Source organism: Polypterus senegalus, chromosome 2 (assembly GCF_016835505.1).
Source record: "Polypterus senegalus isolate Bchr_013 chromosome 2, ASM1683550v1, whole genome shotgun sequence".
Lineage (NCBI taxonomy): Eukaryota > Metazoa > Chordata > Cladistia > Polypteriformes > Polypteridae > Polypterus > Polypterus senegalus.
In genome coordinates this window covers 286,817,688-286,842,201 of record NC_053155.1, presented here as the reverse complement: position 1 = coordinate 286,842,201, position 24,514 = coordinate 286,817,688, and the positions used below count along the sequence as shown (strand labels likewise).

General features: G+C 37.0%; 1 protein-coding gene across 1 annotated transcript; it reads right to left on the bottom strand.

The window, feature by feature from the left end:
• Window positions 1-8,448: 8,448 nt before the first annotated feature.
• LOC120524629 (olfactory receptor 10G7-like) lies at window positions 8,449-13,733 on the bottom strand. The gene is made up of 3 exons (XM_039746459.1): window positions 13,645-13,733; window positions 11,486-12,461; window positions 8,449-8,505 (listed from the first exon to the last, which is right to left on the bottom strand). Exons 1-3 carry the CDS (start codon window positions 13,731-13,733, stop codon window positions 8,449-8,451), a joined length of 1,122 nt encoding a protein of 373 aa, XP_039602393.1.
• Between the last annotated feature and the right edge of the window lie 10,781 nt (window positions 13,734-24,514).

The window sequence follows — 24,514 nt, the reverse complement described above, 5'->3', positions numbered from 1 at the left end:
AGTGCATTTCATACCAGCTTTAAAACTTGCCACTAGAGGTCTATAGCTCCATATTATTTACCTACTCTCTTGCTATATGTATGGATGAATTAGTAAGGAATTCAGAAAAAGTGCAGTAAAAAGGAGTGAAGAACCCTTGCATGATATTTACTATTATGGTATCACTATAATGACCCAAATCAGATTTTTTGTGTGAAGTTGCACTGGTCAGGAAAGCCCTGCTACTTTCCTGGTACCAGCCCTAATCCACTGGGAGTGAATGCTGTAAAGTCCTGCTGAGGGAATGAAGCACAACGGGCCAATTAAGTGTAGACTGGCACAGAAAGCAGACAGCATTACCGAGCTTCAAATATTCCTTTATTTAGCACTAAATGATAAAGCTAGAAATTTGCCATTGGGCATTACCAGAAACCAACTGAAAAACCCTGTGATACCCCATACTTCGAACCCTGGGCATCTTGTTGTTTATAACCAACCAGAAAACAGTAGTGAGTGAGAGACACAGACAAAATCTGAGGTTCAAAAACTAAAGGTGTCCTTTATTGCAGCAAGTCCTGATAAAACAACATTAAAAAATCAGTGCCATGTACTACTAGGCATTATACCGGTCCATACCAAAAAAGTTTTTTATTTTTGTTATGATATGGATTTTTCTTATACCGCAAAACCGGTTTAATTAGCCTTAACAACGTTCAAAATGTGGAGCAGTGGGAAACTGTTAGAGGAGGGACCTTTTTCACTGCTACATCAGAATACATGCATTAGTGGAGGTATTGAACAGTGAAAATGGACAGAGAACATTCTGAAACTGAAGCTGTAGAAGACGATAACGTTCAACATGATGACACAGAAGAACTTTCACCAAAAAAAGGAGCCGTGTCTGTTGTCTGGACATATTTTGGTTTTAAAAGGTCAGATGTGGACCATAATGTTCAAATGTGTGTTTCTATACTACTGGATAATACTGCAAGCCAAGTTGTACTTGTTTTATTTTTTTCCAATACTGTGTAATGTACCTGGGTATTGTGTAATAGTGTGACGACATGTTGAATTTATTCTCGACGCTTATGAGGAGAATAAAGTCAAAATGTTGACTTTATTCCCGACATTTCTACTTTATTCTCACCGTTTATATCGAGATTAAAGTCGACATGTTCACTTTATTCTCATAATTTGCCATTAAAGTAGAACATTGTAAACTAAAGTTAATCTTAAAATGAATATTTAATTTACTAGATTTTCTCAAACCCTGTCATAATTTATGTAGCACATTAAATGCTTTGTGTTAAGAGTTCCATGACCCAGTTATTAATCACTATGCACTTCTTAAACTGACTTTCTATTGCACTAAGAGGAGGCGTAGGCAGCGATCACCACACCGAATACATTAATTTCATGACATTCCTGCTCCCTGATCATTTAGAATGCTAAGATTAATACTTGATATCATTTTCATGATGAAATGCATTAAAGCGTGTGTTAAATGTGCGGGGGCACTGTGGCATGGAGGTTGCACGGCTGCCTCGCAGCAAGTGGGTCCCGGGTGTTCCTTGCCTTGAATTTGCATGTTTTTCTGGTGGGTTTACTCGCCGTGCTTCAGTTTCCTTTCAAAGTCATGTAGGATATGGGGTTTTGTTATGCTATATTGACCCTGCTAGTGTATGTATTGCTTGTATTCACCATGCGATGTGCTGGCGCCCCGTTCAGGAAGCTCCTGCCTTCCACACAATGGTTGGGTGCAACCCTGAATGGGTGACATAATTAAACATGTATAACAAAGATTTTTTTAAAGTTCTGAACACTCCATGGTCTAAGTTTATAACTAGTGTTAATTTCACAAAGACATTTATCGTGTGGTGATTGGTTATGTGGAGAAAGAAAAAGGAAGGATAGGAACTACAATAAAGAAAGCCCACTCAGAAGAACATCCATTGAATTCTGTGTTCGTGTCACAAACCCAACATTTACACAATATTTAAGTTAAACCTGTGCGATACCCATTCATACATCCAGTTTTTTGAAGCCTCGTCACATCTGCCATAAAGTTCTCTACACTGAACGTACACCTGGGCACCCCTTACTGCGAGGGAGCAGCACTACCGTGCATGTTTAATACCTGAAAATGATATCAAGTATTTATGTTAGCATTCTAAATTTTCAGACAGCAGGAATATCATGAAGTGAATGGATTCTGTGCGGTGATCGCTGCCTGCGTCTCCTCTTAGTGCAAGAGGAAGTCAGTTTAAGAAGCACGTGGCGATTAACAACTGGGTCAGGGAAAACTTAACACAAAGCATTTAATGTGCTACATTAACTTATGACAGGGTTTGAGAAAATCTAGTAAATGAAACATTGATTTTAGGTTGAAGTTTAGTTTACGACATTCTACTTTAGTGAAAAAATAAAATGAGATTAAAGTGGAAATGTCGACTTTATTCTCGACATATAGTTTTTTTTTATATCATTATAAATGCAGTTGCAGTTTTATTATTTATGTATATAGCTTAGCTTGAAGCAAGGTCCATATTAATGCAGTTTGCCTTAATCATGGTTCAGTTGGTAAAGATGTCATCACCAAGATGCACTTATTTTATTTTATTTTTATTTGGTGAATACTGTGTAATGCACCTGGGCTTGAAGTCTTGAAGTAATAGTATTTTTACTGGATGTTACACTATTATTTATTTTATTGTTATTATTTATTAGTTTAAATATTATTCAGTTTAATGATGGTAAAGTTGTTTAAAAAGTCACTTTAACGTGTCAGTGGACAGAGATTGTTAATATTAAAAGAAAGTGTAGTTGGTTTACAAAAAATATTTACTATTTATTCCTTTTCTAAGACATGTTCAGTGCAATACAACTTTTGACAAGCACCTCTGGATATTTTACTGAGTCTAAATGACTCTTTGGATGGTTGAAAATATGTTGTTAAAATTTTAGTTTAAGTTGTTTGCAAAATTTGCTCAATAAAAAGGTTCAATATTTTGACAGCAACTGTCATGCAATGTGATTCCTTCTCTTCATTAGTGCCACCCCCTTGAAAACTATCACTTTATGGGGCCATGCAAACCTGTATTAATATTAACATTAAAATGTTTTTTTGTACAATGTACAATTGTCATGACAGTAGGACTGGTTATTCTTAGCCAGTCTACTACAGTAATTGCAGTGGAAAATGTGGTTAACATCCACTCATGCATGTGAAAAAATACTGATGAATACTGTGAAACCGATATAATTTTGAAAAATACTGTGATATAGAATTTTGGTCGTACCGCCCAGCACTAGTGCCATGCACTTCTATCGAACACAGTCAGATAGCAATGATACACAAAAATAAATAATACGGGACATTTCCCAGTTTACAACTGCACCTTCAGGAACTATAAAATGAAAAGAAAAAGATTTTTTTTCTGTCAAAAAAGTCCAGAAACGTTGATCCAAAAGGAAACCCAAAAGAAATGAAAGAAGCAAAAAAGCACACCACCTCTCCTCCCAGCGATCACTTCTGCTACTACTAGTAACTCAGAGCTCTGCGCTTAGAGGTTTTCTCCACCAGTGCCCATGAGAGCTCATTGGAGTCTTCTAGTTATCCCACACATCAAGACACTGGCTACACAACCTGTTTCACTTCCGTAAGGGAAATTTCTGCAACTGACACACTTGTGCCTGAGTGCATGCAGGGATGCATGTAAGGTTCTTCTCTCCATCCACTTTGTAGGGGCTTTCTCTGCTACTCCTATGGGCTCTTTCTCAATGTGTGCGGGTAAACATATCACTCTTCTGTGCTCCATAGTGGCAGACAACTGCTAGGATGATGGTGTCATTTTTATCCATATTTTTTGTATGCCTTTGAGCCACACTCGGGCTCAGGGTCCGCTTTAGCTAAATTGTGTCTAAATGTCACCATGAGATCATTGCACATTTAACCATTTACAAAGTAATCTATACTAATAAAAGGCAAAGCCCTCACTGACTGACTGACTGACACATAGTGCATTTCTATCAATCTATCTATCATACAGTGTATTTTCTGCCTATCTGAAAACTTTTATTTGAGAGAGCATTAAAGAACACAAATATTTTTAAATCTCAAGCAAAATAGCCTTTTTTAGGTTTAATGATATGCTTAAGATTTATTTTTATTAGTGATTTTTTTCACTCATATTAGGTTTTGAAGTATCCTCTTTAATAAAACCCCTGTGTGCGTCCAGGTGTTTGTGTGTGTGTGTCTTCTGGTGAAGTGCGCATGCGCGGGCCACGCCGTGCATCTCGCCGTGGCTCAGGCCGTGCCCCGCCCATGCACAATGGCACCGTGGACGCACACACACATTGGAAGCTGGGCACACAGTGAATGACCTAGTCACTGCCGCGCATGATAAGCAAATAAAGCACACACACTGGAAGATGGGCACACAGTAAATGGCCTTGCCATGGCCGCGCATGATAAGAAATAAAAGACAACATTGCTGGGGAGAGTGCTGATTGGGTAGTCGCAGCCGCGCACATAAAATCCGTCACTGGGGAGACGCCAGCACAGATTAAAATACTTGCTGGGGAACTGCACAGTACTTGCTGGGGAGACGCCACAGGCACGATTATAAGCAGCACGCCACACATTACATCTGTTGCTGGGGACACTCTGCTGCTGATTGCCCACTGTTGTGACAGAAAATTAAAGTCATATTACGGACATCAAAGCCAGTATTACTGTCAGAGAAAATTACAGGCATTTTACGGAAATACAAACCAGTATTACTGCGAGAGAAAATTAATGACACACAATCAAGTGACGCATATTACAGCCACATACAAGCCAGTATTACTGTAGGAGAAAATATTACGGACGTATCTACTAACAACGTCACCTAAAAAAAATGACACGTCAAGTAGGACAAAAGACACAGACAATCAAATCCTATATAAGCAACATCTCCTGGAAGAATAGCCAGCTCAACAAGTAAATATCAACAAAAAAAACACTGAAAGACAAAGAAAAATACGAGCAAATAGATCGATTGAAGGAAAAGAAAATGACTGTCAGAAAAACGCTAAAAGAGAAAGACTCAGAAGAGCAAACCTTACAAAAAGTTGCCATTTACTTGCCAGAACCAGTATTCAGCCACGGTCAGTTATATGTTGCATTATCAAGAGTTAGAAGTTTTCCAAATGTTGTTGTCAACGTTGTAGATGGTCCTGAACAAGGCAAACTGTTGCCAAACTAAGACAGAATATTTACAAGAAATGTTGTCTGTAATTAAATTTTATAGAAACATTTCATGAGGTAAAAAAAATAGAAAATGTTTCCTAAATATCTTCTTCAGATATTGTGTCTTACAGATTGTTACAAAGTTTTACACTAAGGCAATATTAATTATACTATTGTCACATACGTTTCTATTTTATTTTATTATTATTTTACTTTAGGCTTCTTGCAAAAATATTTTTGACAAAAAAAGATTAAGACAAGAAACAGAATGAGGTCAAGGTCCCTTGCCATTTAATATAGACTTTTCCTACTAATGTTTATGCGCTACTGTTCTAGCGCCCGTTATTGTAACAGGCTTAATGTCTAGTGTATAAATAATGTACTTGAAATATTTTTGCTTTTTTTTTATACCATTTTTGTTAGCACTGGTGCCACCATTTTGAGTGGCATTTGCTGCCTTGTTGGAAAGTACAGGGCCTGGAAGTCCATCCTCATTATTCAAACTTGAGGGGAAAAAGACAAAGAGGTTAGAGTGTGTTTATTTTAATGGTGTTCCAAGCAAAATAATTTTTGTGCAACAAAGTTTAACAATGAATTTAGAGTTTTTGTTTTTGTTTTGGAGACGGTGGATATTTAACTTGCAGGTTATAAATCTTTGATTGTCTTTTGGCTCAGGTCTCTTCTTCTGGTCCCTGCCAACATCAGGATCATAATGGCATTGTACACAGTAAGGTCCTGGAGGAGACCACCAACAAAGAGAGTGTGCCTCCCTAGTAAAAGCAGAGAAGGTCTTGCAGGAAGGCAATGCTGGCAGCATGAAGTAGCCCAGCTGGACATGGTAAAATAAAGACAGAGTGGCATCTATCATATAAATATGTTGTTCCCACAGAACACCAGAGAACATTCATCTGACAGAAGGTCAAAAGCACGTGGATCCTGGTCTAAAAGTGAGGACTAACAAGAGGCCAACTGTAATCCTATTAGGTTACATGAGATGGTCCTCAAATGGAAGAAGGATTGCTCTTGAATATTAATCCTTCAGTGTAGGTAGCTCTAAAGACTTAAAAGACCTGAGAGATATGAACAATTGATGTTGTCAACCTTAATTTCTGAAGCGATAAGGTTTACCCCTGCTGATAGCTCTGATGCCTCTTTTATTTTGCTACTAATGGGAGAAAACACACATAAAATCAAAACATTTGACGACTTTTTCAACAGTACGGCCCAATTACTACTGGGTCAAATTAAGTATTATGACCATCTGTATTTTTACTAAAGTCATTAAGAAACATTTTAAAGAACCTGAGTGGTAGAGAATTTTTGAGAGGTTACAGAACAGAAGCTAAATATTACTGTGGTGAAAGCACAAAAGTAAAGAGGCCCTTGGTCAACTAACAGGTGATCATAAATAAAACTAGAGTTCAAAAAGCTCTACCTTGGAAGGCTTCTTTTTTAGACTTTCAACAAAGTTCAGAAGGTGCATAAATGCTGTGTGCCTTCCCACCACACTGCGTTATACGGAAAAGGCACACAAAATTGTGGTGCTTGTGAAGATTAGGATTTAAAATGGTTGTGCCAATGCAAACAAACTAAATGATGGCACCCATGAAAAACTAATGTTATAAAAACATCAGTGTAATGACAACACAAGAATAACAGCAAAATAATAAACCCATTTAAAAATAAAATTTCAGTTTAAGTTGTTTGCAAAATTACAAAATTCATATCATGCACACCTGTAAAGGCTTGAATATGTTAATTTAAAATGTCGCTGTTTGCTTGGAGCCTGTCACAGGAGCATAAGTGAGAAGAAGTTACTGTACAGTATATACTGAAGAAAAACAAGAAGAAAACAGTTTAAAGGGACACATACGTGACATCTTATTAGATACAACGGCCCCTCTCGTTATTGAGTGCTCGGTTAGTAAAAGTATCATGTCAGCACAAAGCCGCTGTATATAAAAACCAGGAAGGCAGATGCCACAGGGTTATGTGAGTAAGTAATTCAAAGGGAAATGGGGAAGAGCTTTGTTTAAATAAATGGTCTGTTCTTATGAAATTTTTTTATTTGTGATTTTAAATACTGAAGATTTAAATTATATTAAACATGATATTTTGGGGGTGGGGCGGCACGGTGGTGCAGTGGGTAGCGCTGCTGCCTCGCAGTTAGGAGACCTGGGTTCGCTTCCCGGGTCCTCCCTGCGTGGAGTTTGCATGTTCTCCCGTGTCTGCGTGGGTTTCCTCCGGGCGCTCCGGTTTCCTCCCACAATCCAAAGACATGCAGGTTAGGTGGATTGGCGATTCTAAATTGGCCCTAGTGTGTGCTTGGTGTGTGGGTGTGTTTGTGTGTGTCCTACGGTGGGTTGGCACCCTGCCCAGGATTGGTTCCTGCCTTGTGCCCTGTGTTGGCTGGGATTGGCTCCGGCAGACCCCCGTGACCCTATATTCGGATTCAGCGGGTTAGAAAATGGATGGATTTTGGGGGTTGAATCTTGCTTTGCTTTTTTTCTTTTGTATGTCCAAACGGTACTTCTTTTTCTTTAATGTCTTTGAAGTAAATTGTTTTTTTGTTATTATTATTTGATTGATCATTATGCTAGAGGAATGCTCTGTTTTTCAAAAATGTAATCTAATATTTGAAAAAATTAGTGTCCAAAGTCACGGCAGGTTATAATAGGAGGTGATGCCTATTTCAATTAAGATGTCATTTTCAAATGCTATTCTTTAATGTTTATAATTGACTACAGCAGGTTAAAAATGGTAAATCTCATGTCACCAGATAAACAGTTTGATACAATGTATTATTCGTTCAGCCACTTGCTTGTGCTCTCCTTATTTGCTATGTAAAATACTTTGCGACAGTGAACTCTGTGAATGGCACTATATAAAATAAAAAATATATATATTCTATTGAATATGATTGTACTGAGCTGTAGACAAGCTGGAGTGAATGACAAATAGAAACATGGCCAGGTTTTTAAGCACAATAATGTTATGAGTATATCAAGCATAGGCTTTAAAATGTCCATCCAAAGCAAGTCCTATGGTTGGGAACAAACTGTTGATTCTTCGTTTTGACCATTGCTAATACTTCTGCTAAGTAAAACCAGGACAGTAACACTGAAATGGATCTATCAAAAAGAACAAGTTGCAACACCTTGTTATGGATATGGTACAGTAGTCTATGCCCCAACTTATTTTTCATCTCCACAAAAGATAAGGAGATGTGTTTGCAGTTAGTTAAGAAGCTCATACAGTATATGCTCGTGGATAAGTCGGAACTTGATACTACACTGCTCACAAAAATTAAAGGAACACTTTAAAGAAACACATTAGATAAATCTGATCTCAATAGGAAGTTGGATATCTATACAAATAACGACCGGGCAATGTCTTAGGAACAAAAGGATGCCAAGTCTTTTAATGGAAATAAAAGTTTTCTGCCTACAGAGGGCTCAATTGTGTAGACACCCTAAAATCAGAGTGAAATGAAGATGTGGCAGGCTAGTCCATTTTTTCAAAAACTTAATTTCTGCTACTCAAAATGCTTTTCAGTATCTTGTGTGGCCCCCATGAGCTTTTATGTATGCTTGACAACGTCAGGGCATGCTCCTAATGAGACGACGGATGGTGTCTTGTGGCATTTCCTCCCAGATCTGTATGAGGGCATCCCTGAGCTGTTGTACAGTCTGAGGAGCAACCTGGCGGCGCCTAATGGACCGAAACATAATGTCCCACAGATGTTCTATTGGGTTTAAGTCAGGGGATCGTGAAGGCCATTCAATTGTTTCAATTCCTTCATCCTCCAGGTACTGCCTGCATACTCTTGCCACATGAGGCCGGGCATTGTCCTGCATTAGGAGGAAACCAGGACCTACTGCACCAGCGTAGGGTCTGACAATGGGTTCAAGGATTTCATCTCGATACCTTATGGCAGTCAGAGCACCATTTCCTACGCAGTAGATGTCTGTGCGTCCCTCCATGGATATGCCTCCCCATACCATCACTGACCCACCACCAAACCTGTCATGTTGAACACGTTGCAGGCAGCATATCGTTCTCCTTGTCTTCTCCAGACTCTTTCACGTCTATCACAGCTGCTCAGGGTGAACCTGCTCTCGTCTGTAAAAGTACAGGGCCAGTGGCGGACTTGCCAATTCTGGTGTTCTTGAGCAAATGCCAGTCGAGCTCCACGGTGCTGGGCAGTGAGCACAGGGCCCACTACAGGACGTCGGGCCCTCAGGCCATCTTCATGAAGTCTGTTCCTGATTGTTTGGGTAGAGACATTCACACCAGTGGCCCTCTGGAGGTCATTCTGTAGGGCACGAGCAGTGCTCAGCCTGTTCCGCCTTGCACAAAGGAGCAGGTATCGGTCCTGCTGATGGGTTGAGGACCTTCTACGGCCCTGTCCAGCTCTCCGAGAATAACAGCCAGTCTCCTGAAATCTCCTCCATGTTCTGGAGATTGTGCTTGGAGACACATTAAACCTTCTTGCTGCAGCACGTGTGGATGTGCCATCCTGGAGAAGTTGGACAACCTGTGCAACTTCTGTAGGGTTAAGGAATCGCCTCATACTGCCAGTAGAGATGATTACTCAAGCCAAAACTAGCACAAGTGGAAAACCAGCCAAAAAAGATCAAGAGGGAGAAACTTGAAATGACCTCCACATGTAAAACCAGTCCTGTTTTGAGGGTTTTCTAATTGTTGCCACTTTAGTGCACCTGTCGTTAAGTCCATGAACACCAATACAGCTGAAAGTGATTAACAATGACCTCAGCTGCTTAACCAACCAGAAAATTATCAGACAGGTTTAATTGATTTCATGCCAGGCCCAATAAAAAAAGTGTTCCTTTAATTTTTGTGAGCAGTGTATGTATAATTTCTGGTATTTTATGATGTTGGTTATGTAAGTTGAATGTGGAAAACTCACACTATTGGTCCAAGAGATTATGATGTGCTATGTCCACCTGAGAGAGTAACCACGGAGCACACTGCCTTTTTTTTCTATGTGGGTGTGGCAATTCACTGTATCAGCATGATCCTAACCTCTCTCTCTCTCTCTATTGTGCCTACTTGACCACACAGTAATACCCAGACTATTCCAAAGTGACGTTTGCACTGTTTTGTGTTTTTTGTATCTCAGTACCGTCATACACCTTTATCATAAGAGCATCCCTTATGTACGATGGAGCGTTCAATCAGAAGAAAATATTAATTTGGTTTTAATTTAAACGTCATTGAAGTAGCAAAAGAAATTGGTAGTGCGCTGCTGCAACGAAAGTCAATGTGTGAGAAAATGATACGAAATTGGAGGAGGCAATATGTCGCATTTTTGAACGGGCATATAAGTCGGGGTCTGATTTTATGATCGATTTTTTGGGTTTCAAGACCCAACTTATACGTGAGTATATACGGTAGTCTGGATTTTAGCACTTGAGACTTGATGATGATTGAAGGAAAACAACTCTACTTTACACAATGGATCCATCCTCTCCTACCTCTACCAATGGACCAATCCTGTCCTATCACAAATCAGAGCTAGTAAGGATCATGTAATGTGGGACATGTTCTTAAAGCAAACACCACATGCTTTGAGTAATGTAACAGAAGATTTAAATACCATAGGATATCTTACAGCCAATTAGGTAGATTTTTGATACCAGCAATTTGCTCATTTGATTTTCTTTAATAGCATAACTAGAAAAGTTCCAAAATGGTCCCAGGAACATGTGGGGCAAGTATTTGAGACACCAGATACAATGATATGTTCAGAGTAGAGATCTACAATCAAATGACAACTGTGGAATACATCAGAGCTTATATGGGCCAGCTTTTCTGAACCAAAATTTCAACACTTTTTGCATTTATGTTTTAACAAATTTGAGGCTATTCTGAGAGCAAATGCTAATTAAGTATATGTACCTAATAAAATGGCAATTTTTTTGCATACTTTTGAACAGACAATTTGCTTTTCGGCATTTTGTACAAATAATTGAGGATGTAATGATTCCAATGTGACTATCAATTTACAGTATAAATAACATGTAATGTTAAAGTGATTTGGTAAAAATACAGACATATAAATAAAAGATTAGTCAAAGATCATATTTTGCAATTTTTAATCCCCATCCTGCCAGCTGTCATCAAAACAGTAATACAATTGTTACCCAAGTACTGCATGTACATTGAGCATACCATATAGCATCTGCGATTATAACAACTTTAACATTGTTTTCAAAAACATTTCATGCACGTAGCCTTTTTTCTTTTTACATAAATGTTTCTCGTATTCAGCTGCTTAAGTATAAACTGTTTAATTTCTTTAGTTCTGAAACTGTAAATCAGTGGATTTACTAAAGGAGGTAGGAGGCAGTAAAGGACCCCTAGTGACACTCGGAGATCACCTGGAATGAACAAACCAGCAGTTGAGGCAATGTATACAAATAACCTGGGGAGGAAATAAATAAAAATTACAATTATTTGAGTGCTGCAGGTGTAGGCTGCCTTCATCCGATTCCCCGATGTTGCAATCTTCATGACTGAGACGATTATCTTTAAATAGGAAAGCAAGATAAGCAAAAACAAACCAATCAGCACCAAATTGCCAAAAGAGCTCCCCATTTGTTGATTAAAAGTTGTGTCTGTAGATGCCAACCGCACAACTGTGCCAATTTCACAATATAATAGAGGTATCATGTTAGATCCACAGAAGGGCAGGACTAAAGCCTGGATAACTGGCGTGAGCGGTGTAATTGCCCCAAGGATCCAGGCTGTAAAGCACATTTTCTGAGCATTTTTATTGGTGATTAAAGCTGGGTACCTCAAAGGATAGCAGATAGAAATGTAACGGTCTATTGCCATCACAAGCATTATATAGGAGTCAACTGAGCCGGCAAAGTGCAAAAAGTACATTTGAAGAAAGCACATGTGAAACTGAATAGAGTTATAACCAAACAAATAGGTCTGTATAATCTTAGGAGTTATAACCGTGCTGTAAATGATGTCTGACAAGGCCAGGTTACATATTATTATAAACATGGGAGTTTGCAACGTCTCTTGCTTTTTGATTACATAGAAAATGAAAAAGTTGCCGAAGAGAGTCAACACATATGTAACCAGAAATGTTACTCCGATTAACTCGGGGACTCTTATCAGTCCTGGAAAACCAACAAAAGTAAACTCTGGTATCACGGTGCCATTGCATTTTGTATGTGCATGTTCCATCCAGGTTGTTCTAAAATTCAGCAATCTGAAACAGAAAGACAAATGAGCAATAGTTTACTTTACTTTAAATTTTTGCGTTATTTCATGTAAATAAAATTTTAGTAATATACCCCAATACTCTTTCCTCAGTTTCTCTCAGTGATTCAGCAAACCCATTTATTTAAAGCAGAAATTTGATAAATCATTGAGATTCATTTCTGTTTTACTCTTCCTTTGCTCAATATGTATATGTGTAAATTCAGTGTTGTTTTGCAATTTACTGTTATCACATTATAGCTGTTAATATATGTAAGCCTTCTGAGCCTATAATCAGTGAACAGAGGTATAGAAGAATACATTAAACTTGGAATAAGTATTCTTGAAAAACTGTAACTAATTTCAAAGCGTTTTTTATTTATTTTATTTTTTCCACCTATATATGCTACTTACAATTATAGAACTGATTACATATTGCAAAGGTCCTGTGCCTTGAGTATCACATTGTGAGCAAGTCCACCTGTTTCTTTAAGTTGTTTATGTCATTGGTTTAAAAAGGCTCCGTTTCACATTTTTGTTATAAAGTTTGAATTATGTGTACTGTGTATATACATGCATATATTACATGTCTATATGTACTTCATGTGCTGAAATAATTTTGAGCAATGTGCTTTAAAGGTGTGTCAATGCTGTATCATGGCGTGTGCAAATTCACAGTATTTACCAAATTTGCTTTATGTATAGCACTGCTATTAAATTTTATTTTACTCTTTCTATTCTCAATATGTGTGTATATAATTTCTTTATAATTATGTAATTTACTGTTATCATATTATAGCTGGGGTGGCATGGTGGCCTGTAATGGAGTGATGCCCTTTCCAGGATTTGTTCCTGCTTTACACCCGATGCTAGATGGGATAGATGTGCACCCCCACGTGACCCTGCTCTGGACTAAGTGGGTTAGGAAATGACTGACTGTCTGATATTAGAGCTGGAAACATATGTAAGCAGTCTGAGCCTATAATCAATGAAGTTAGGTACAGAAGAATACATTACATTTGAAATACATTTTCCTGAAAAATGTATTGCTGTGCTTTTATTTATTTCACCTATTTATGGTTACAATTCTAGAGCTAATGATAAAGCTAGTTTTGAAATGAGTGAGATTATTTTTTCACATTACCACACTTGAAATTATCTGAAATCATTACATAATTCCATCCATTTCTAACCTTGTGTTGGACAGTTTGTTATTTGTAATGGATAAGACTATTGCAATATCAGGAGAAAGGCCAGAACCAAGCCTAGGACCAGGTGCCATTTCATCACAAAGCCCAATCATGGACACCACCAAACTAACTAATGTAGAGCCAATAAACAAGATGCAATCCCAGGTGTGTAACACTTTAGGTACTGTAAACAGGCTTTCATTACTCTTTTACTTTAATGCAACAAGACCTCAACAATGGCTTCCTAAGGCATTAACAACTCCTAAGAAGTATCAGTAAAGAAGCTATTCATCTATGCAGTGTGATGTCATTTCATTTTTTTAAACTGCTCAATCCAGTCCATTGTTGTTCTTGGGTGGCTGGAGCCTATCTTAGCTTGCATAGGGTGCAAGGTAGGAACAAACCCTGGACAGGATGCCAGCCAGTCCATGTAATGTGAACTACTAAAATAATTTCACTTTGGAATGATCAGAGGTGGCTTAAGTGGCCCATATTTCTCTTGATATTGCATACTTTATTATAAGACCTGGAAATCTTTCAAATAAAAAAAAAATAATTTTACTAGCGTATCAAAGACTCTTAATGTGCCACACTGCACAGAAATGAATAACCTATGACTGATGATTGATGAGAGTACAGAAGACTAAAAGGCACCTTTGTTAAGGTCTTGTTACATAACAGTAATAGATGCATTTCTGCAGTACCTAAACTAAAGTGCAACCCCCAGTTTCTTAAAGTTTAAAAGAGCATTGCCAACCACAGCCTATACACAATGCAGAAGTCTTAAACAGTGGACTGCACTTGAGACATTAGCCTTTAACCCCTCAGCGTCTTTGACTTCACTGTGCGACTTTGAGCAAGTTACTTGACCTGTCTGTGCATAAGACAACATGTAGACAATTGTATCTATAATTGTAAAATACCTTGGGGTGTTGTTTCCTTTTGGGAAAGTTCCATATAAGATAAAAACGATTTGTTTGGCACATGGTCTGTACTTGTATTCCTTTGCACATTTGTTGAACTTTGTTATTGCCATTGTTTTGTGCCCTGATTCGTGTCTGTTGCACTAGGTATTGTATTGTTGCTGTGTGTTTAATGCTTCACCATCAGTAGGGTTAGCAAAAAAAAGATTTAATTTTAGGAATAATGAAAAATTAAACTTTAGCCTCTTTATAATTTTATTTTTTATTTATTACATTGAAACATAAGTAGCTTCAAAGCTAACATCACAAAGTATTAAAAAATTGATTTAAAAAGCCCTTGTCACATAAACATATTTAAATACAGGACTTTTACTGGCAAAACAGAATTCTGCCTTATTTTCCTGATCTTTAAGAAATGTTAGTAGTATTGAAATCCTGTGCCATGTTTTTACAAATACCTAAAAATTTTACATTTTTTTAGTCTTCAAACATGGATTAATCGTTTGTAATACTTCATATATACTCCAAAATGCACCTATTTTACAAAAGACATTGACAATATGAGGGATCAGGCAGCCTATTAGATTACTGTGATCTGCTCTCCCTGATGCAACCCATTTCAGTGCTTTTTTTGACTCACTGTACTTTGCAACAGACTCTGTGTTTTTCAGATTTCATGTCTGTTTATTACTTATAAGTAGTAAATAGAAGAATCCTACTTTTCACACATATCTTTATTTTGGATTTAAAATGTTTGATACGCATTCTCAAGGAATGCTAAACACTTAAGGCTTAGTTAAGAGGATTGAAAAGGGTGATTATTGTGGAGAGAAGCAAACGATCAAAGCTACATTTTTTCACGTCTTGCTTATGACTTAAATAAAATAAATAGAAATAAAATTCTTTGGATTTAACATATTTTATATGTATTCACATGGAATACATAACACATATTTATAGTCATTTTTTATGGTTTAGTTAACTGAATAGCTGATGAGAAGTTTTTTGCTTCTCCCATTTTGCAGTGCATCATATGATTTAGCTTGAAATCATTCCATTTTATTTGAAAATGAAAAATAATAGAAAAATTATATACAGTTAGATGAAGTAAATTACACTTTTTTCCATCCTTGAAAATGTATTTTTAACAACACCTACTGAAAAATAACTTTCAATGTTACATTTACACAGATCTAGCTGTTTTCCCTGCATTTTTATTCATGACTTTTTTTTCATTATTTATCAAATACTGAGCATATGAGTAACCCATTCCTTGCTTTTCAATACTTTTTGATCAAACATACACATTTTTGAACAGTCTCCCACTAGACTTTAAGCCAAAAAGATCATCAAAGCCTTCACACTCAAATATTCTGATAAGAAATTTTACATATCCAACTTTTTACATTGTCCTAAACAATAGCTCCCTAATTACTTAACCTCTAATAATTTGATGGAACCATTTCTTTCTGGTTTAAGGGCGCAGCACAGCTGTGAAACTGCTCTGCTACGGGTAACCAATGATTTGCTTATGGCAGCAGACTCTGGACACACCAGCATATTAATTCTGTTAGACCTCAGTGCAGCATTTGACACTGCCAGACATGACACTCTACTATCCAGAATGGAGAACATGCTGGATATCTCTGGCACTGCCCTCGAGTGGTTCAAGTCCTATCTGACTGATAGGAAAGAGTTTGTTAGTCTTGGCAACAGCAGATCCAGTCACACAAGGAGTTCCTCGGCCCTCTTCTCTTCTGTATTTCCATGCTTCCCCTTGGCCATATTATCCATAGCTATGGACTGGGTTATCATTTTTATGCAGATGATACTCAACTCTACTTCAATGTTAAAAGTGGAACTTCATCAGAGCTTTCTCAGCTCACAACTTGCCTCAGTGAAATTCTAACCTGGATGGAACAGAACTCTTTAAAATTAAATTGCAACAAATCTGAACTCCTGCACATTGGGACTAAAGTGCAACTTAATAAAATGAGCTCCTTCCCAGTCCATCTTGGCAGTGATCTCATCAGACCTGCCTCTACTGCAAAAAATCTTGTTGTCATTTTTGATTCCTCCCTTTCTTATTCTGCCCACATAAATCACATTACAAAACTTTCTTACTTTCACCTCCGTAACATATCCCATGTTCGCTCATTCCTCTCCTTTTCTAATGCTGAGAAACTTGTCCATGTTTTTATCACATCCCGCATCGATTATTGTAACTTGATGCTGGCACGTGCCCTTTCTAATCTTATATCACAGCTCCAGTTAATTGAAAAACTTACACGGACCAGCAACAGTGAGCACATTACACCCATCCTGCTCTGTCTTCACTGGCTCCCTGTGTCTTACAAAATCGAATATAAAATCCTACTAATAACCTGCAAAGCCTTAAATGACCTTTGCGCCAAACTACATCAGTGACCTTCTCCATCACTATGTGCCTGCCCGCCCACTAAGGTTCTCTGATACTGGCAATCTTGTTGTGCCCCACACTAATCTACACTCCAAGAGTGACAGGGCCTTCAGCTGTATAGTGCCCAGACTCTGGAATGACCTACCGAAATTAATCAGTTCAGCTGACTCCATGAATTCTTTTAAAAAACAACTCAAAACTCATCTGTTTAGGAAGGCTTTTAGCTCTTCTTGACTTTATTACCCTTCTCTCAGTTTACCTCTCTGTCATGATGCTCATGTAACCTGTGTGTGTGTGCTAGACCATCAATTATGTTGTCTGTTAGGCTTTTCTCTGAATTTACTATCTTACTCTTCTTTATTTATTTATTTATTTTTTATACAATGTTATACACTGTATACCCTGCCGTTCTTTCTTAAACTCTGTGAAGTGCCTTGAGCATGGGAAAGGCTCTATATAAATAAAATGTACTATTATTATTATTATTATTATTATTGTTATTATTATTATTATTGCTTAATTATTTAAAAACTAAAACTGTGGACATAATCATCCAGATTGGCTAAACATGAGCAAAATTATTACAGTACTGGAATTGACCTTCAATAAATTGTCTCTTTGTGTAGTAATTTAATATTTAATAATCTGTAAAAATGTATAGTTGCCTTTTATGTTTGCTTTTATACTTACTTATATTTTACCTAAGAACTTGTTACAGCGGTCTGTGATGGTAAAGAGTGCTATAAGAAAATAAACTGAATTGAATGATCACAGTATCTGAAATAAGTGCATGTGCTGCAAACATCCTGTTACTTACGTATAGCAGTTTAAGCAGTCCATCTGTTTCTGTAAATTGCTAACATCATATCATTTAAAAATGTCATTTCACATTTTTGCATTCAAGATATAATTATATTTACATATTTATGTATATACTAAACGTGTAAGTGTATACTGTGTATTAAAATAATTTAGGATAATACTCTTCATCAAAGCAGTGATAATGCCATATCATTAAGTACAGTGCTTTATAACTCTAAATGTGTACTGTTCACATAAAATCAGTCAGTTTCTCCTGCACTGTAATGTTTCTGTAGTTCTGTTAATCTGTAAATGTACTACAGCATTATGCTCCTTGTTTTGTACTTTAGGTTAAATTAACTATATAGAATAATGACTTATTGATTTAAGAGTCAGGATACACAAGAACATATTCCTAACTGTCGATTATTAATATATAGATATGAGAATGTGTATTTATTTCAGAAATGGTATTTAAATGTCCTTAAATTATGCAATTTAAGCAGGTATTAGTGAACCTTTGTGAACTTGTAATTTTGTGTCATTTATTAACCAAATGGTATTTTTAAATAGAGTATAGTGCAGCGGTCTTTCCCGTGAGTTCATTAAGAATTGAAACTGAATTTAATCATTAATAGGTTGTCTAAATTTACGTCTTGTCTTATCAATTGAAGCCTGAAATATTTGAACTATTACATTTTTTTGATTTATAATATTAGGTTCCAGGCCTTAAGAGTACAAAGTGTTTTAAGCCTGAAATAATTGAACTATTACATTTTTTTAATTTTTTTTTTATTACGCCATGCACAATTTCCCTCAGCTATTTATTTGATCCAGGCAGCTGGCGTTTTTTCCAGAATCATCTGGTCGAAGGCAAGAACCCATCATGATCACGAAGTCTAATCAATGGCAGCAGACACTCTATATGCATTACTGCTGAACCATCAGAATTGCCAAATATAATGACATGAATATCATTTGGATGAGGAAAGAAAATCCATATGAATATGTGAAGAACACAGAGTCGTGGTACTCTCTGGCCAACAACTATTCAAGTACACTGCCTTATTATTAAAACCATTATTACATATTAAACAACTTGAAAACTCTATAAATAGCATACCTAAAAAATCAGACTTTACTTATTGTCAATACAGAGTACATTTTAAACGACTCACCAGTTTCTTTTTCATGTTTACATGGAGGTAATCTCACTAATTATATATCCTGAGTTTACTTATAAAGCCTTTTTAAATATCCCTGTAGAATTAGAAGGCAGGATTTGATTCTTAAAATGTTAATGCAGTAGGTTATTTTTAGTATATTATTGTGTTCTTCTCTATGAATAAACACACATACATAACATATCAGTCTTCTTTAAGCATCAATCCTCATGATAATTAATACACATTTGTATTTTGTACTTTTTAATTCTACAGAACTTTCCCCATGGAACAGAGCTATTCAGAAGGTCTTGATTTGTTGAACATGAATAAATTTAAAAAGAGTTAACAAATTAATGCTAAACTATAACAATTAAATTCACTTACATATTTATATCTTATTTCAGCATCTATTAAATGTGAATGAATGACTGCTATAAATTAAAAAAAAATCTCTATAATATTAGGTTCAAGGCTTTAAGAGTACAAAGTGTTTTAAGCCTGAAATATTTGGTCACATACTCTTAATAAGAATTTCTGATATTAGACAGATGGAACCATCTACTGACCAATATTAGATAAGCTATTCTTCAAGAATTCTTCATAATAACTATTCATAGAGGCTCCAAAATCCATACTGACCCCTACTCTCTCTTCTGTTTCTTTTTCCGGTTTCTTTGTGGTGGCGGCCTGCGCCACCACCACCTACTCAAAGCATCATGATGCATCAACATTGATGGACTGAAAGCCAGAAGTTTACGTGACCATCATCATCAGGTCCTTCCATGAAAACCCTAAATACAAAGAGGACTGTTTGATTTATGTTAGGTAGATTGCCCAGAGGGGACTGGGCGGTCTCTTGGTCTGGAACCCCTACAGATTTTATTTTTTTCTCCAGCCTTTGGAGTTTTTTTGTTTTTTCTGTCCACCCTGGCCTTCGGACCTTACTCTTATTCTATGTTAATTAATGTTGACTTATGTTTATTTTTTATTGTGTCTTCTATTTTTCTATTCATTTTGTAAAGCACTTTGAGCTACATTTTTTTGTATGAATATGTGCTATATAAATAAATGTTGATTGATTGATTGATTGAAGCTTTAATCCATCTAGCAGGTAAATTAAACCTGAGGATTCATTATTTTACATAAAAATACTTCTATTAGTGCAGTTGCAGAGGCTGTTCATATTGGTCTTAATAATTTCTTGCAATAATTGTAATTATCTTTTAATGTGCCTTTTCCATTCTCTTAGTGTCATGGCAGTGGCAGTTGAGGTAAGATTCTCCTGATCAAGGAATGGATTGTTGCAGTGTGTCATGGCCAACAATTATGCCATCAACAGACCTTTGTGGTTATGCATCAGAAGTGTAGTTGTATTTTGCATGCTTTAAATGGGTATAGTTGACTATATATAGTATATACTACATATATATACAGTGGGGGCTGGGCGGTCTCGTGGCCTTGGAACCCCTGCAGATTTTTTTTTTTCCAGCTTTCTGGAGTTTTTTTTCTGTCCTCCCTGGCCATCAGACCTTAATTTATTTTTTGTTACTTAGTATTGCCAAATCTTATTTTCATATTTTTCTTTTTTCTTTCTTCATGTTGTAAAGCACTTTGAGCTACATCATTTGTATGAAAACGTGCTATATAAATAAATGTTGTTGTTATTACATAATAAATAGTATAGTATAGTTAGTCTACTAAAAGTTTTTGTATAGTGTCATATTTCACTAATTAAAATACTTCCCTGTTTAAAAAAGTGTTAATTATTACTGAAAAAGATGGAGCTCTACAGGGTTGGAGCAATTGTCTGTACACAATGTGGACCTCAAAGGAACAGGTTAAATACCTCTGTTTTAGATGGCTAGATGAAGGTGCTATGAGTGGATACAAAAGACTAGGTTGACAACTTGAAACTCTATATGGTAAAGCTAGTCTACAAGGTTAGGAAGAGCATTTGACAATCTGAAAAGTGTGGAAAAAGATGTAAATACTAAGGGATACTGGATATACATACTATACAGTATATCCATACATACTATATGAGATTACCAGTCAGCAGATGTGCAAGACAAAAAGTGGAAAAGTTCAAGAAGAGTGTGTTGGTAATAAAATGGGTTGTGTGCTGGAAATCAATGATAGCTTTGAGTTAGGGTATCATTTTGAGACAGTGCTCATCTGTTGCTTTATTAAGTAGACCATAATTTATGTTTTTTTTCTTCCAGATGCTGGTATCACCTGAACAAACCTACAGCCGCCTGTTGTGCTCCTCTCTGAGGTTACAGATTGCACTGATGGCACCATGTTCAAACCTGACAAATTTGCCATGGTGAATTCCTCATAGAAGATTTTGTCAACTTGCCTGGGGCTTTCAGGAAGTTGTTTGGTCTGATCTACAGTATACACTGCTTTTGGACTCATCTACATCTTCACTTTCATCTTGACTCATAATGGCTCTGGATGATGAGACATCTTTGAAACCTTGCCTGCTTCATTTGAAACATCGCTTGGCAATTAGGGAGTCATCCCACCTAGTGCCGTTTGCTCTTCGCTGTTGCCATGTTTTTGTCTCTGTGCCTGTGTACTTGTGTTGATCTGCATTTTACTGTCTATCACACACACAATCATCTGGAATTATTTTTATTGTTATGCTTCCAATGTACAAGTTATAGGTTTTGCTTCCTACGTATTGAAAACAAACTGGATGATTGCAGCATATATCATCTTTTTTGCTCTTATTTACAGCTGAATTTCACTCACAGTTTACAGTTTTGGATTTTTATAATTTACAGTTACTGTTCTGTGCTCAGTGCCTGTGGCAATGACCCTTGTAGTCAAGCAGGTTCAAGCATTCATCAGTTGTCTAGAGGTGAAAATGCATTTCTCATTTGTAAGAGGTGCTACTCTGCAAGGTGACAGGTTTGTACGTTCACATTTACTAAAACTGTTTTATTATATTCCACTTCATACAGCTCATTTTGAGTAAGAAAGATTTTTCTCTGCTTATACTTTAAGAATTAAACAAACAGGTTAACAAAATGTGGCTCTGTGGTAACTGATTGTGCATATTGTAAAAAAACCCTCAGGTACCACAGCCAAACACCAGGTAAAAGTGCTACAATAATTATTTTTATTATATTAATGTGCACTAAGCACCCTCCACTCCACACTACTCATAAATAGCCAATCACAATAACAAATCACAATCCTCCACTCCCAGACGCGTTGCCCTCCTACCACCCAGCTCACCTCGCACAGTCCTTTTATATTCCCTGACCCGGAAGTGTTCCCAATCCCCAGTCCATGTGATCCTGTATCACTTCCGGGTCAGGTAAAAAGTTCTTTTCTTTACCCCAGAAGCCCGTCGCTCTTCCTTTGACAAACTTCCGGGTTATAGGGCAAATAAGGCTCCCCAAGCCTCCCTAGAGCGGCTCCTGGTGGCCCCCACGGTATCCAGCAGGGCTGTCCATAAAAACTACAATGTCCATGAGGCTCTGCTGGAATTTGAAGACCTTCCATGCTGCTGGGAGGGCTCCCTCTGGTGGCCTGGGGGTATTGGCCGGAATACAAAGCTGGCCATGGACCACAGCAGCCAGCGCCCAAAGATATACTTGGCAAAGCAGCACCATCACCTTCTGGAGTCACGTCCTCAACATGGGGGCAGTTTTTGTAATATTGTCTGTAGAGAAAAGCCAAGCAAAATGACACCTTTTATTGGCTAACTAAAAAGATTACAATATGCAAGTTTTGAGGCAACTCGGGGCCTGAGTTGCCTCGAAAGCTTGCATATTGTAATCTTTTTAGTTAGCCAATAAAAGGTGTCATTTTTCTTGGCTTTTCTCTACATTCATAATGGCTAACACGGTACAACAACCTAGTACTACTGTAATATTGTCTGAAACAGAATAAACATATGGTGGGATGCAACTTTGATATCTAATTACTTCTTTTTATTTTTGGCACTGTGTGACTATTTGAACTTGAACTTCGAGTGTCTCCGCCACACTGTATCACTCCATCAACTTCCTTTTGTTGCTTATACCACTGCTTAAGCTAACAAATAGTACAATTTTCCTTGCCCCCACTTCACATTTGCTGAAATTCTTCTTTTTTTCATGTGCTTAACAAAACACTGAACAGAAGAGGCTATTTATATTGATTGAAATATTCAAATGTGAAATTGTGGGAGGAGTCAGGGTGGGGCTGTAGGAGTGTACATGTGTGCTAAATTTCACGTACATTGGGATCATTAAATGGGAAATGCATGGACATTGGTGCATGCACCGTTTTATGAATCAGGATTTATTTGTATGTATGCACATTTCCAGTTTTGTCTGTACGCCATGTTTTAGTGTGAATTCTACGCACAGCATTATACATGAGGCCCCAAGGGTTTGGAGCATTATTGCCTATCACCATCACAGTGCTGGCAAAGCTGAATTCAGACCTTGACCAGGCACCAGTCCATCACATGTCCACGTTACACATTCATACTCACACAAGGACAATTTACAGTTGCCAGTTACTCTAACATGTACATTTTGGAGGATGTAAGGCAAGCTGAAGTGAAGCGAAGAAAAACTACTCAGGCACTGAGAACTGAGTTAGTGGTCCAGGGAAAACATACCTTTATACCATACAACAAAAAAAGCCCCTTTAGTTACATGAATTGTATGTTATAGCTACAAGGCTGGTAACTGTGGTTTTATATTCTGTTGTCCTGTTTTAATTATGATATATTACTCAGTTTGTTTTGGCATTTTGGTTAGTATCTTATGGATTATTTTATGCTGTATTTAGCCCATTTTAACACCAATTACATGCCCAACCTACCTGGAAGGTGATCTCTTTCTGAATTGCCCTTCCTAAGATTTCTTTCATTTTTTTTCCTACAAGTTTTTTTTGGGAGTTTTTTTCTTGTCCTTTTAGAGAGTCCAGGCTAGGGTGCGGTCAAAAACCAGGGTCTGTTAAAGCCCATTTAGAAATTCCTTGGGTGATTTATTTATTTATTTATCTATTTTTCTCTATTTGTGAATTTCCCCTTGGGATTAATAAAGTATCTATCTATCTATTCATCCAAGAATCTCAATTTACTCCTGTAGCATAATCTATAAATCAGATATCCAGTCATATACTCACAACATCCCAAACATATGTATTTTTGTCTCTGGAAAATCCTATTTTGAATAACCTGGGGAGCACATTCAATTGGTTGAAACTTTTTAATTGAATATTTGCCTCTCCCCACATTCATTGGTCATTAATACACAATGCCACCTTTTTGTGTTTTTCATCGACACTACACGGTTGAATTTACCTTCTGCTTCTTGAAGCACCTCAGAAATGCACAACTTCCACATGATAATATTGTTACTCACTTTTTTGTCACTTTTAATCTCTATCCTATATTTCTGTCTCGGATCACGCTCTGCAATGCTTATGAAGTGCTTTAGCCACCAGTAAAGGAGCTTTTACAAGGCAGGACTCCTGACAACATACAACATGCATCAGGCAGAAGTAATAATCACAAGGTAGCACTGACTCTGAATGCAAGCTAATTACAAATT

Excerpts from the sequence above, each read along its gene's own strand:
- LOC120524629 (XM_039746459.1), bottom strand. The coding sequence starts at position 13,733 with ATGGCACCTGGTCCTAGGCTTGGTTCTGGCCTTTCTCCTGATATTGCA. Across the intron at positions 12,462-13,644 it reads AACAAACTGTCCAACACAAG|ATTGCTGAATTTTAGAACAA; the intron begins GTTAGAAATGGA and ends TTTCTGTTTCAG. Across the intron at positions 8,506-11,485 it reads TGAATACGAGAAACATTTAT|TGTAGTATCAAGTTCCGACT; the intron begins GTAAAAAGAAAA and ends TTTTGTGAGCAG.